We start from the raw sequence: 14,776 nt of genomic DNA, 5'->3' as shown, positions 1-14,776 counted from the left end.
ATGATGGGTCAGAATAAATAAAAATATTCTCAAAAGTATTTTAATAATTGAATCAATAGAATTACATTGACTAGAATTACCGATAGTTAGTCAAAATAATATTATAGTGTTATATATAAAAATATATAAAACTTTCGATTATAAAATCCTGAAAGAAGAGTGTTAATTAAAAAATAATAAAAATATAGTGTTGTTTGAAAAGTTTCTTAATTAATATATTATAGAGTTTATATTCATTTACATAAGCTGGATACATAAGCAAGAAAAGAGGTACATATCCAGGATTGTTTCAGTATTTCAACCCTGAACGCAAAAGATTTCCAAAAGACATCTCCTCAACTAAAAGGCTATCGATCTTCGAAAGAGCCTGCAGAACAGAAAGTAAATGTTGATCCAAAGAGCCCTTTAAATTCTAGTGAGGTGAAATTTGAAACGAGGCCTCAATTTCAAACCTCGACTGCAATGGCAGTTGGAGTGAGAGAAGAAACGTCACTGTTTCCTTGTTTTGCTGCGATATCTGCAAACGAGGCAGTACATTAGCATCAAGTTTCAAATCTACACACTGTTTGTGCATGAAATGTACATCATACTAATGGTTGCTTAACAGATCTTTAACCACAAGGTGTATAGTGTTTCACAAGTGGAAATCTCATTTAGTTGTTGGAGAATCTATGGTGTAACAGATTCATAGGTTCAAACAAGTTAGAGATGTGTATGAGTGTTACTGGATACGAGGTTACTTGAACTGATTGCTCCAACAAGAGTGAAGATACCAATTAAAGCACACCCTATGAAGAACAAAATATATAGACAACAGAAAGAGTAAACATGAATGAAGAACATGCGTAACCTAGCTTTTACTTCAAACTGTCACAGGATTATTACCAGTACAAGGCACTACTTACTTTGGAGGCAAACTCTCACATCCGCATTGGCATAGACCTCACCTCTCTCTTCAGACAGGGTGCTGAGTCGTATTAAAGCCTGCAATGAAAGTCCACAAACAGCAAGATTTGTTTATAGTTTAGAATAGAATTATAATGTGTTGTATGGAAGCTAGCAGCAGACTCCTATGATTTTATAGCCATTGAATACAAAGAGGATGAAAATGTAATAGTATGTAAGTAGCGTATGTGATTTGTTATATCTAGTGTTCTAAATTTTTAGTTACTTATAGTGCACTGTGGCTGCTAGAAATCTGATGATCATTAATCTGGCACCAATCTGGCAGGTAAAACTCAAGTAGATTATAATTCATATGTTTTCAATGATTTCTACGCCAGCCCCAGAAGGTGTAACAACTTCAAAACTGATATTCTTTTAGATATAAATAAGGTGAAACATTTATAGGCAGGAGCAATTGACTGTCAACCAATGCTACCTTTGTGTAAGGATCACCAGGTTCTTCATGCAAAAGGGGCCGAGAAGCAGTTCCCACAGCAGCAATCCGCCTAGCAAGAGCTTCCAAAGGAACATCTAACCAGACAGTTATTCCCTTTTTCATATATCTCCTGATATTCAATAAATAAATCAGTTGCTTGCTTTCACTGTCCGAAAGAAGTAGTTCAGGAAACTGCATGGCTGAGTATGTAATATTTCTTCAACTACCAGTTAATTGGTCTAATAACAGCGCCACCCCCAGTTGCAACAACCAGCTGCCGCATTGAAGACAAATCCCTTAACACGTTACTCTGACCCAAGAAAGCAAAACTGAAGTAAATACAAATACTAAAAATAAGTCAGAAGTACAAGTACAACACTGTGGAACTCAAAGTTCTTTATTCAAATTGCTAATATTTCAGGAAGCTGAATGATAGTTATAATATCTTTACTTCATTTTGTCTAAAGAAGGCCTCGCTGTACTCCTTGAATATCTGAGCAACAGAAGATACACCCACAGCTTGCTCTACCAATTTGTCACTGCAGCACCAAGGAGCACAGGTTACACACAGCCAAATAATTCATGCAGGAAAAGAGAGCAATAAACACTAACAACTGTGAATCAATGCATAAAAAAAGTAATCCAATAGCAATCGCACTAATACCTGTCAAAAAAGGAGTATCCTAGAACTTCTGAGAGGATCTTCCCTACAGTAGTCTTACCAGAGCCCATCATACCTATAAAAAAGCAACAGAGAACCAACTACTGAAATAACTAGTGACAGAAAAAATTACCATTCCAATGAACTTAAAGTTAACTTTAAGTGACTGACCAACTAGATATATACAGCGCCCATCTAAGCGTAAGACTACATCTTCTGACATCCTCTGCAGCACACAAACATCACCTCAGGTCAATTGGCAGAGAAAAACAGTTTTCCTCATTTCAGTGAGAAAGCTATGAAGCTGATTCATTTAGTAAGAATTTGATTTGTCCATCTCGGACAATGCTAATCTTCTAGCATTCTAAAACACCTGAAGATCACAAATTTGAACACAAGCACTGCAAAACCTTGAAAAATTGCGTTGACAAAAGACCCTAAAAGAATCATAAAAAGGAACTAATATCAACTCTGAAGGTGGAGAAGAGCATTACAGTAGGTTTTTCAGATCCTTTATCGTGGGTTTACCTTTAAGATGAGAGCCTCATCAACAGCTGCATGAAAATTTTCCGACTCTTTGGCTGCAACTACATAACATTAAGTAGTAAACACTAATCAATGACTGTTCAAGAACAAATGTAAATCAGAAAAGAACAAAGATATACTTAAATACTCATAAAGCTTTTAGTCAAAGAATATTCTCGATAAAGGGCCATTTCAGATGTCATACTCATGTTCATAACTGCAGTTATAATATGAGAAGAGAGAACAGATTAGCCATTTATTAAGGAAGTTTTGAGTAATAAACTTACTGCAAAAGAATGAAGTGGAATAACTTGGATAAGAAACGAACAAAGATGACAGAAACATATGAAGTTCTGAACAAAATAATTAGATCAAGTGATTGTAAAAGATCAGCTTTGTTCAAATAAATCAAGAATGCTACTTAATGCCAGGGTATACCACAGAAAACTTTGTAATCCACTGCTCACAGCAACTCACTGATTTGGCAGTATCTGATTGTGCAGTGAAATAGAAATTAGAAGCATCTGACATGCTCACATAATCATCTACCATTTTAGTAGTTTTTTTATCTTAGGAAAAAAAAGTCGAACATGCTGCAACCTAGCGTAAAGTATGTAACACCTATGCTTGTATATGTAGGTACCTCAATACTTACTATAATATCCATGCATGGTGTAATAATAACAGCATAGCTCGCTTCCCGATAAAGTAAACTACATGGTATTAAAGTTGATGTTTTAAACTGTAATAGCAAATGAACTATTCAAATGAAAGAGAGGCTTCAAGCGTACTCCATAGTCGACTTCATGGGGCATCATTATTTTGAATCACCATCACAACTGTTGAATGGGCAGCGTGAATGGTCCAGCAGTCCCAATGATCAAGCACTGCCGAATGGTCAAAATACCAAAATCCTGTTGTGAAATCATTCCTAATTATCTGTGAACAACAGAATCTGAAATAATACCTAGCATCAGGCAGTAAGGATCCAAAGCTTCTCTTACTAATGCCATAGATGGAGAAGCATGCATAAATAAGAATAACAAGAGGGGACTTCTGAAATCACTAAAAGACAAGGAGGATCTTGTACACAAATGTGATAATTGGACATTTACAAGGACATCCATCAGTTAGCGATTCAAAGAGTTCCCTTCATGTGGTTCAGTGGAACTCTCCCAGATAACACCATTCAGGCATGCTTCCGATCACTAGTATTTTCGACAACCTATTTTGTTTCAGTTCAGTGGTTGATCTAAAAATCTAGTTTCCTTGCCAAGGACATCAACATACATTTGATTTTATGGCGACAACACAACATAATGGATTCCTACGTCAAGTTGATCTCAGTTGCTCTGTCCCCATCTACTTTAGCAATGTTTATATCCTCTTCTCACTAATTTGTCACTTAAATGAGTGATGACAAAAAGAGAAGCAATTCATATAGAAAAAGGATATAAATAAATCATTACCTTCTTTCTTCCGATGATAACTCATCCTGCCACTTTCTTACATCCACAAAAAATATATACCAAATAACTCAAATCAATTGATAAGTGATTTATTTGGCCAAACTGTGACCTCTACGAAATTTAATCAGACAATTGTCCCCCTTTCTGCAATTTGCTCCTCCATAGTATTTACAAGGAAGTCAGATTTGCAAAAAAACATAATGCAAAAGGCTACTAAGTTGATTTTTTTTCTTCTAAAAATTAACTAAAAAAATGCCCGTATAGAAATCTTCAGTATAAAAAAAATGCAAGTAGGGCATTTCATTTCCAGGAATTTACCTTCGGATTTCTTACAACGACTAGAAATTTTCAGCTCAGAATGCCCGTATAAATCTGAAGCCAACCTAGATCTCCGAAGACTCAGCGTATGTCTCCTCTCGACGCCATAGCCACGCGGGAAGCTGAATAATCCACCAGGATTCCTCATGGTGTTCTCGCACCCGATCCATGAACACGATTGCAAGCTCAAAGCGGCCCTCGATTCCATCGCTCACTCCAAATCTCAACCAAAATCCCACCACAAACCAAAACTATTTTTTGCCTCCAACGGAAGAAATCCAAGGTTCTTCCTCCGATTCTCCTGAAGTCGATGGAAGCAGCAGCACAATGCTCGGAAATCCGGAGCAAAATGGCGAAAACAGAAGAGGTAAATGGAGATCTGAGATCGAGAAATGGGATTCAATCGAAACAAGAATCAAAATCGAGAGGAGATTCGAGAATACTAAAGTGGCTGATCGCTGAGAAATAAAAAGGGATTGCGGAGCGACCAGCCTACCACTACCACACGCGGTAGCAGCGCACGTTACACGATGTGGAATTCCCTGGGATTAAGCGGGGATGGCGTCGCAGGTATTTATATCCTTCCACTCCTCACTAAACAAGTCGAGCATTTATGTTTCAATTTACTAAAATATCCTTTATCCGTTGATCGTCTTCCCCATTAGCAAAATTCTTAACAAATCTTCAACAATATGGTTATTTAACAAATTAATGGAGCAAGATGAATTCCCAAAAATTATCAAAATAACCATAATATTTAGTTAAATTTTAAAAAAAATTAAAAGTTTTACTTTAATCATAAATATAGGGACTGATATAAAAAAAATTTAAATATATGGAGGTAAAATAATTTTTTGAAAAAATAGATAGAAAATAAAATGTATATAACCCTAAAGTTTGAAGCAATTATCCACAACAAGGACTTTATCGTGATAAAAATTTTGTGGTTTGATGTGTCGATAGCATCTGTGAGTCTCAAAATATGACTCCAACCACCACTCAAGTAACAATCGCGACCAAAATATTCCGCATAGAAAAATTTCTATGCAGGATAACGAGTACTGCCTCTCCACACAATCGGACGGTTGAAAGGTACGATCGTATAGGATTTTTTCTATGCGCCCTTGAGACGTCACCGTGCGAAACAGACGAGAAAAGACCGCTGGAATCTCATTAGTGAAGAAATCTGACGTGTCGCCCAGTAATTGGAGTAAGAGGCGATCGTTGTTGAACGTGCAGCTGACCTTACCCTAAGCTAGGTGATGACTGGACAGGTGGATATAGAGACATCAGGCACCACGTTGTGACATGTGTCAATTACCAGTTGGGCCCACTCGATGCGCTAAAATGTCGCGAGGAGTTTGATCTCCATACGTTGCTTATTATTGGCTTCAGGAATGCTTTCACACATGTTCCGCGCTAGATACTTTTCAGATTTGATGTTTTTATTAATGACAGCATATAACTGAACACTTCTTTTAGAATATATATATATATATAAAGTAAAAATTATTAGAGAATTTATAAAGGGAGGTGCATCAAATGATTAATTTTGTAAGCAACGGTAGTACCGAGATTGAAACTTATTTAGTTGTCCAACTTATATATTAATAATAGTTTAAATTATTTATTAAAATTTGATTAAATATATATATAATTTTTTAAAAAAATATTTTTTTTGACTTTTTTTAATAAATCTAGTGCATAGTAATTTTTGTTTCACTTACTGAATTAATTGGTATTTTTCTTTTTATATGAATTTAATTTAGTTAAGTCTCTTTTTTTTTCTGATATCGTACAATAACATTGATTGATTCTATCACCCTTTTTTGGTCCTAATAAGACACATTTAGTTTAAGTTAAATTACATTGATTATAGACGTTCAATCGTTCCACACTTATCAACTATCTTATATCTTGATTTGGAATTAAGACAGGATATAGTTGGATCGAAGTGATGGAGACCCATGAATTCATTGTAAGAGGAGAAAAACATCAGTAGGCAGAGTTGGTACATTAAGGTGTTGGTTATGTCCTCTAGAGTTTTTTGACCACAATGGGCCTCTATTTTGGTTTTGTAAGTCAATAATGAAACCGTCGAACTGTTTAATGATTTACATAGGAGATAAAATGCTAAATAATTTAGTACTTTATTAAAAGGAAAAAAAATACTATATCTTTTTTCACATATTATGTTATTGACTTAATTAATTCACAGGCAATCTTAAAGGGGATTGTGCAATTTGAGAAACTTTGCTAAATGCTGCACCACTTAACTTGATTCACAGTATTTTAACCATCAGTGTAGATGCAATCATGTGAAGCTGCTGCTGCTGTTTTACATCTAATCCACTATTTTTAACCCCTGTACGGTGATGATAGCAAATTGTTACGAACCGACTTGATCCGATTTGAAATGGTTCTGGACTAAATTAGGGACGTGACTTTTGAAGAAAGCTGTAGATAATCTAACAGTCGAATCTTCTTGAATTTTGGATATGTTGTCGCCCTTGAAAAAAAATCTTTCTAACGAATCCAAGATTACAAGGTTTGGATGGCTAGATCTTGAGATATCGGCCGAACAGTAGTCGAAGGTCAGATAAACCCTATCTTGATAGCTTTTTAAGGCTTCAATGGTTAGATATGTGCTAGATTAATTCCTTGGTGTGAAGGGGGGAGAAGTTGTTGTAAAAGAGGGGAATTAGAAGTTAGAGAAAACCGATAAAAGATTTGGACGGTAGAAGGAAGGAGGTGAGAAAGGGGGTCAATAGCTAGAGTAAGAAGAGAAGAGTTTTCAATTATTAGATTAAATTTCAGTTGGGGTTTCCTCCACATATTTATAGAGACTCACCTTAGGAACCAAAACAACTAAGTTAAAAATCATGATAAACCAATTAAATTAGTCTTCTTATCTTATTGAATTAACCATTCGTTTCGCTGCAGATAGATTTCGAATTTGGAGAAGTTTTGAATACCAAAGTTGTAGATGTAGAGTTTAGAGATCTTATTCAACTAGTTTGATATTATTCAGATATCTGTATAATATTCTGTAAATATTTTCCTAAAACTATGCAGAGTTGGATTTAGTTAATTAAATAAAATCCTAACCTACTAAGGTTCTAACTAAACTAAATAGCAAATAAGATAATTAGACTCAATCTATTGAGTCCAATGTCTTTCTAGATGATCCGATCTAATTGAAATCGCATCACAAATTTATACAACCACTGCAAGCTGCAACAAATGAGTGTATGATTCTTTTTTTGAGTTTTTATTTCACTGAATCGGATCCAAACTATATCCTGACCCGTTATGAGCTAAATAGGATCCAACAAATGGGGGCTCAAAGCCCATTGGACCTATGCCGACACTTATGGGCCGCTTAGTAATAAAGGCCCAAAATATACAGTGACATTTTCGTAATTTTATTCTGCTGATAAGTATCTTATTCCTCCTCGGAAGGGAACCATCGGGAAGGCGGAGGCGGAGGAGCACCAGAGCTCGCGCAACAATGGCGACCGTGATGCAAAAGATCAAAGACATCGAAGATGAGGTATGTCTCCTAATCTCTTCACTTCGAAACCAAATACTAATATTGAAACCCTATTTTCCCGTCAAATCTAGCAATTGCTGCGGAAAGAGCTCCTTCCACATACCGAGCGGATGAAATAATCGCTTTATGCCCTAAATGATCGTTCGATTTTGTAGGGATTCCCTTTGCTTTGGAAATGACTGGTTCTAGCTCGTTTAATGGCTAATGAACTCTTTATTTTAGATACTGTTTTTTTTTTTTGTTTGAGTTGATTTTTGTGAAAAGGTTGCAATTTGAGGGAACCAAAATATAGGAGGAGAAAATGGAAATTAAATTTAAAGCTGCTTTTTACGGAATAGAGTTGCATTTGTTTGATCATATCTTTTCATGGAGGAAGGTCATTGAAATATGCGTTTAGGGTTTTGATATTGAGTGGGATTTCGTAGTCTAAGATATTTATTAGGTCGCATTAGGGCATTTTTGGGTAGAATCTTGTGCTACTTTTGAGCTGCTGAGTTGGTTGATTCTGTGGAAAAACTCACTAATGCATAAGTTTTTTCGTGATGTTTATTGTATCTTTTTCCAGTTGATAAATCTTTGTAAAAGTTATCATTTATTTAATTGTATATATGTGAGGGTGATCTTGTAGTTTACGGTTTCTGATGCTTTTGTTTTTTTTTATCTCTCTTTTCACAGATGGCGAGGACACAGAAGAACAAAGCTACTGCTCACCATCTTGGTCTGCTTAAGGTGCCTTTCCTTGCCTCTGCTCTGATACAAATGATGCCGACCCTGACCATTAAACTTAACTGATTTTTATTTCAATGAAGCTGTCCTGGTATTTCCTACTTTGACAGAATCGCAAGACCAAAAAAAACTCAAATTAGAAATAAATAGGTATGCATGTTTATGCCGTGCTACAGGAATAGAACTTTTCCCTTGCTTGCAAGTGGAATCTCTCTAAGGTCCTTAGAAGGCCATGAATTAGCATGAACGAAGATCTGAATGGTGGCAGATATTTGATATTGACATCTACTTAGTTTATTTTAGATGACCTTAGATGTACTTGTTTTAATCCAGTCATTTTTTCTTTCCAAGTTATTAAGTCAATAAAAAAAAAGAATGGGCTTTTCTTTTTAATTTGGATTGGTATCGATAATCATATTCCACCTTTGTCCCTGCATCAATTTTGAAAGGCTAAACTTGCAAAGCTACGTCGGGAGCTCCTGGAACCTTCCTCCAAAGGTGGTGGTGGTGCCGGCGAAGGCTTTGATGTTACGAAGAGTGGGGATTCTCGTGTCGGTCTAGTGGGGTTCCCCTCTGTTGGAAAATCGACACTTTTGAACAAGTTAACAGGCACTTTTTCAGAGGTCTGCACTTTCTGTAACTCTTCTGCATTTTGTTGATATCACAGGCACATTTTAGGCTTTTTCATACAATCATTTCTTCTTAAACATTAATTATTTATTTAATATTGACTATGCATTTTGTACATAACCTTACTCTTTTCAGCTTGGATCTATGATTATGTTGTATGCTCAGTTTTAATTTTATTGTCAAGACGGGCATATTTATTCCAATTACTTATCAAGGATGTTGAGAATACGTAATGGAATGATATCTCATCAAATCAAAGAAAATTGAGATATCCTTTAGCACTTGATCTTGTTGACTTCTCTTGACTAGTAGCTGCTGCAATGTGGAGCTGATAGTTCTTAACTTCTTATTGAGGGACCATTTAAGTTGGTTGAATAAATCTAACTTCAAGAAGCATGTTTCTATATAAATATTGACTTTAGACTGCAAATTCAGTGACCATCTGCCAAATGTACTTGAGAACAAGAGTCTTTTCTAAAATCTAATTGATATCTGTAAGATTGTTATTCAATTATGATTGACAGGTTGCGTCTTATGAGTTTACAACCTTGACATGTATTCCTGGGGTGATCGTGTATAGAGGGGCGAAAATTCAGGTAATTCCTGATGCTTTTAGGTTCATTAACTGAGTATTGATTTATATAATTTTCTCCTTTGATTCTTATGATATTTGAAGATCTTTTTGTTGGATATCTTTGATATTAATGTTTCCATTTCAGCTGTTGGATTTACCAGGAATTATCGAGGGTGCTAAGGATGGAAAGGGTAGAGGAAGGCAGGTAACAAGACAAATCATGCGCCTACGTTTGCAATTGTAGATTTTGTGGAATTGATATTAATTTATAGGTTATAAAGCTTTTCTGGTGCAAATCATTCCATTTATTATAACAGATAACTGAACAAGTATAGTACGGCTACACTTTTAGTTAGTGCATGTATGAAATTTTATGAGGCATTTATATATGAGGGTATGCCGTTGGGGAAATAAGTGATGGCTATTGATTACAATCCCTTTTTTTTAAATTTTTCGGAAGATTTCCTCTGTTTCTATAGCAACCACACCAGTCGCTTTGCAAGGTAATTCATTCCAATTTTTACCTCTTAAAGTTGTGTCCTTGGGATCTGCAAGTTATCTGTAGAATTTTTATTTTGGGCAACCTTATGTGTGTGGTATTGAATTTAATCAGATAGGATTTTGAATGTAAGAAATCTTATATTAATAGCTTGACAATATGTTTCACGGTTTGACATGTCACGTTTTGTCTAAAAGTTTTAAATTGGTTGCGGAAAACAGTAGAGCTATGAAGAAGATGTTATGCTTTGGTAATTCTTCAATATCTCACTTAGATCCTTATCAGATAGTGAACCATCTTGATGTGAGTATAGTTGTTGCAATTATTTTTCCTCTATCTTGTATCAGTGTGCTTCTTTGTGCAGTTTGGATAAGGATACGATAATTGATCCATAGGAAAGTTGCTGTGAAGAATATCATAAGTCAAGGTTGCCTTTGGAACAATACTATATTAAATGATTGGAATGGATAAGCAATTTAAAATATTATGATATGTGTCCTCTGGATTTTTTGTCGGAGAAAGGCTTTCTTTATTGAGTCTGAGCCTTTGGATTTTATTTAAAACAGTCCTCCTGTCTCAGCTACTATGCAAAAGTTGCGGGAGGTTGAAAAGCACAAAATTTAGGCCCTAGAATGTAGTGTCACAATGAAGGAAGAGTTAGGTAGAAATATGTGAATATGTACATGACTGTTGTTATATTTAAATTATGTCTTTTAGTTGCAAATTTCTTCACAGAAAACTATGTTGTTGTTGAGGCTACCATGGGTTCCACATGGCAACACGTACAAGTGTGTCAAATAAAGTTTAGTTAGGCTATTATGCTTACTCCAAATTTCCTCACTTCCATATTACCTTCCATACTGCTTATGTGGACTCTTTTTTTCGATCATAAATTCATAATAGGACTTGACACTTCTTTGAAGTTTGAACAATTCCCAGTTACCTACTATGCCACTATTTTGATCATTCATTTGCATTAGTTTCTGCTATTTCCAGGTTATCAGCACTGCAAGGACATGCAACTGCATTTTGATTGTTCTTGATGCAATAAAACCGATAACTCACAAGCGTATCATCGAAAAGGAGCTTGAGGGATTTGGTATAAGGTAATTTGGTAGATAGATCCTTTTTTCTGCATAGTTTGTTTGGAATATTTCATATGTTAACAATGATAATGCATTTTGTGGGTTCCAAATATGTTCGATTTACAGCCTTTTAGCATTAGCTGTTATGTCAATTAGTTCTGTGTTGTTTTATCTTTTATCCAGGTCAGGCTTCCTTTTGGCCAAGCAAAAATTAGTAAATGAATTTCTCATTCCTTTTGCACCTGTTCCGTTATGTTGAATGAGAAGGCAAGGGCAACTCATTGCTTTTATTATCTTGAGATGTTTTATGAATTGAGAATTTTGAACACAAACTAGAGTAACAAACAATTCTCTTATCTTGCATTTGGTACTTTCTAGTTCATATCCTATTCTAAAGTTCTAGCTGCAGTTGTCATTTGTATTTTTGAAGTTGACACTTTGTACTTGGTAGAGTCTGATCTTTTATCAACTTATTTCTTCTATGAAGTGTTTGTTTCTATAAAAATATTATTAACTATTTTTACCAAGGATTTTAAACTTTGCCTCTTTGGAAAACTGCAGGTTAAATAAGGAACCCCCTAACTTAAGCTTTAGAAAAAAGGACAAGGGAGGCATCAACTTCACATCAACAGTGACAAACACACACTTAGACCTTGAAACAGTGAAGGCGATTTGCAGTGAATATCGGATACATAATGCTGATATCTCTCTTCGATATGATGCGACTGCTGATGACCTCATAGATGTTATTGAGGGTAGTAGAATCTATATCCCGTGCATCTATGTTGTGAACAAAATTGATCAAATAACACTCGAAGAGTTGGAAATCCTTGACAAGCTTCCTCACTACTGTCCAGTCAGGTAATATTTTGGCATCACTAGTCCTGCATTGGCGTCAGAACCTTAAAACTAGACTCTTGGATGCTATGAAACTTTCTTTCCCCGTCATCAATAGAGAGACAAGTAACAATTATTGGAAAATGAAATGTTTTATGTTGTTTATAATTGTAGTGCTCACCTTGAATGGAATCTTGATGGGCTACTGGAAAAAATATGGCAATATTTGAATTTGACTCGTATATACACAAAACCAAAGGGGATGAACCCAGATTATGAGGACCCTGTAATCCTGTCATCCAAGAAGAAGACTGTTGAAGACTTCTGCAACAGAATCCACAAGGACATGTTGAAACAATTCAAATAGTGAGTACCTTCTTGTAACAAATCTATTTGGTTAAATTTGTATCCGATTGTCTGAGTAATTAAATCATACCCCCACTAACTTTTTGCTGAATGCTGATTGATATGTTTAGTGCGCTAGTTTGGGGTTCAAGTGTGAAGCATAAGCCGCAGAGAGTTGGCAAAGTATGTTTCTATCTAATATATTTTTTTTTTTCGACTGAATCTGTGGTTCCTTGTGCTCAATGCAATTTTTGTGATTTTTTTACAGGAACATGAGCTTGAAGATGAAGACGTAGTTCAGATTATAAAGAAGATATAGTCAGAGTTGCTAGACGTGCTAAAATTTTCCAGAGTTTTCTCTCAACTGGTGAGCTGAGTAGTGGAGCACAGAGAAAATGAATGATTTCTGAGTTGGTTTGCAAGTAGAAATTTTGCACTTAAACTTTGTACTGGACTTATATTTCTGGCTCACGTCAACATCTGCTTGTCTTTGTATAAACTCTGGCTTTCGCTAGATAAGGCCATAGTTCTTGTATAATTTATAGAGGCAACTCTGAGCTATGTACTTGTAATTTTCTTCCATTAAAAGCGACTGCCACTATTTTTCCTTTTCTGTAGGAGGGTAGATTTATTGATTCAAGAATCACGACTCTTCATTGCTGCCTCTCTCATTCCCAACTTTAAAATGTAATGCCCATTTAAGTTATATTTGATGCATCTCACTCTGAAATAAAGTTTACACCTGGGAAATGTTGTTAAGCTGCATAACTACAGTGACTTTCCATAATAACCAGATGAGCTCTACCATGAGAGAACTGGGCCCACACGTTTCAGAACGAAAGTGGCACACAACAACAACCATAAGAACCAATAAATAACGCAGAAAAATAAGTGTACACAAATTCCTCCTCATTACTAATCGTCCAAAGTACAAGAAGACCAAAACAATTCCTACAAGAGTTTTATGATGAATTTCTCACCCCTTACGCTCCTATACAACATTGGAAGTAGCTCATAAATTTCTTCCTTCCCTGCATCAACCAAACAGAGACCCACAAGAAAGCGTCAGCGTCAGCATTCCAAATATTAACTTTACCTCTATACTATGTCTGCTACTCCCTTTTTCCTATGAAACCAACCAATTTAATATTTGATCTCCAACTGTTTAGAATAAGACAACTACAAGTAAGTAAATATAAAAGAATATGACAACCTCCGATAGATCAGATACCACCTGCTTAGAATCTACCAGCTACGTCTAAGTCTAATTAATTAGCTTAATTTATATGGATACGAATAGAGACTAACATGCATCATTATGTCGCATTCCAGCTAAGCAACAGTTTGGCTCCATTAGGCTGTCAAACTGGGTCTTAGTATACGACAAGCGCAGTGATCTCTGCCAACCCAGGCCACCACCACTTGGGAAACGCGTTTATTGGATAATACTTTTCCGAAGTTGTGACTATTTTTCTTTCTAATTTCAATAAGTTTTCTTTGATCTCTCAACAATGTCACGAAAAATTAGAGAGTAGAATGATTTTGGTGGAAGCTAAATGAGTTAATTCCTTTTCTTTTTCCCACCAACAAAATCAAGAAGAAAAACTACCAAATAGACGAAAGGGGGGGGAAGCGGTGGGGGGTGGTCCGAGAACTCACTGTGGGCGAGTGGTCGCGATGGAGCGGACGGCGGTGATCGGCCGCATCGCCAGAGCTCCGGTGATCCACGTGGTCGGGGTCCCCGCCGTTCCGGTTCACGAGCTCGTCCTCGTTCCCGATGCTCGCCCGGTTGGTGAGCTCCATCTTGCTCTGCTTCTTCTTCTCACGAATCTTGGAGAAATCCATCGAGTAATCCGGCACCCCGTTCTTCATGTCCCAGTCCCCGAACGCCGGCACCGACATCCATCCCTTCCCCTGTACGAATCCATCACCCCCGTCCATTTAAACCGCAATAGAAGAAATAAAAAAAAAAGGAGGAGGAAAACTAATTTTAAGCCCTACCTCTTTGTTGTTCTCCATGGTTTCCTTCTCTCAAAAACCTTCTCTCCTCCTCCTTCTCGGCTATGATTTCGTGTACTTATACTCGGAGGTATTTAGTAGTTGTAATAAACCTCACTTTCTAGGAAGTGGAGAGGAGATGATAATTGCGTTAGGATTTAGATTAGGTGAGGTG

General features: G+C 36.2%; 3 protein-coding genes across 3 annotated transcripts; 1 reads left to right on the top strand and 2 right to left on the bottom strand.

Moving 5' to 3' along the window:
- Nucleotides 1-190: 190 nt before the first annotated feature.
- LOC140801933 (shikimate kinase 3, chloroplastic-like) lies at nucleotides 191-4,900 on the bottom strand. Its single transcript, XM_073157327.1, has 10 exons — nucleotides 4,355-4,900; nucleotides 2,571-2,629; nucleotides 2,214-2,268; nucleotides 2,046-2,118; nucleotides 1,833-1,920; nucleotides 1,609-1,691; nucleotides 1,382-1,511; nucleotides 906-984; nucleotides 453-517; nucleotides 191-367 (listed from the first exon to the last, which is right to left on the bottom strand). The coding sequence occupies exons 1-10, from the start codon at nucleotides 4,560-4,562 to the stop codon at nucleotides 290-292; spliced, it is 918 nt and encodes a 305-aa protein (XP_073013428.1). The 5' UTR covers nucleotides 4,563-4,900; the 3' UTR covers nucleotides 191-289.
- Nucleotides 4,901-7,802: 2,902 nt separating this feature from the next.
- Nucleotides 7,803-13,216, top strand: LOC140794497 (developmentally-regulated G-protein 3). The gene is made up of 10 exons (XM_073146580.1): nucleotides 7,803-7,907; nucleotides 8,583-8,636; nucleotides 9,083-9,256; nucleotides 9,788-9,859; nucleotides 9,983-10,042; nucleotides 11,333-11,442; nucleotides 11,983-12,282; nucleotides 12,433-12,624; nucleotides 12,735-12,786; nucleotides 12,872-13,216. The coding sequence occupies exons 1-10, from the start codon at nucleotides 7,866-7,868 to the stop codon at nucleotides 12,920-12,922; spliced, it is 1,107 nt and encodes a 368-aa protein (XP_073002681.1). The 5' UTR covers nucleotides 7,803-7,865; the 3' UTR covers nucleotides 12,923-13,216.
- Nucleotides 13,217-13,491: 275 nt separating this feature from the next.
- LOC140794506 (uncharacterized) lies at nucleotides 13,492-14,745 on the bottom strand. Its single transcript, XM_073146592.1, has 3 exons — nucleotides 14,605-14,745; nucleotides 14,263-14,517; nucleotides 13,492-13,634 (listed from the first exon to the last, which is right to left on the bottom strand). The coding sequence occupies exons 1-3, from the start codon at nucleotides 14,620-14,622 to the stop codon at nucleotides 13,587-13,589; spliced, it is 321 nt and encodes a 106-aa protein (XP_073002693.1). The 5' UTR covers nucleotides 14,623-14,745; the 3' UTR covers nucleotides 13,492-13,586.
- Nucleotides 14,746-14,776: the final 31 nt, after the last annotated feature.

Source organism: Typha latifolia, chromosome 1 (assembly GCF_019914945.1).
Source record: "Typha latifolia isolate L0001 chromosome 1, TyphaL0001v2, whole genome shotgun sequence".
Taxonomy (NCBI): Eukaryota; Viridiplantae; Streptophyta; class Magnoliopsida; order Poales; family Typhaceae; genus Typha; species Typha latifolia.
Note: the sequence above shows the minus strand (reverse complement) of the source record. Positions and strands in the feature narration are given on the sequence as shown.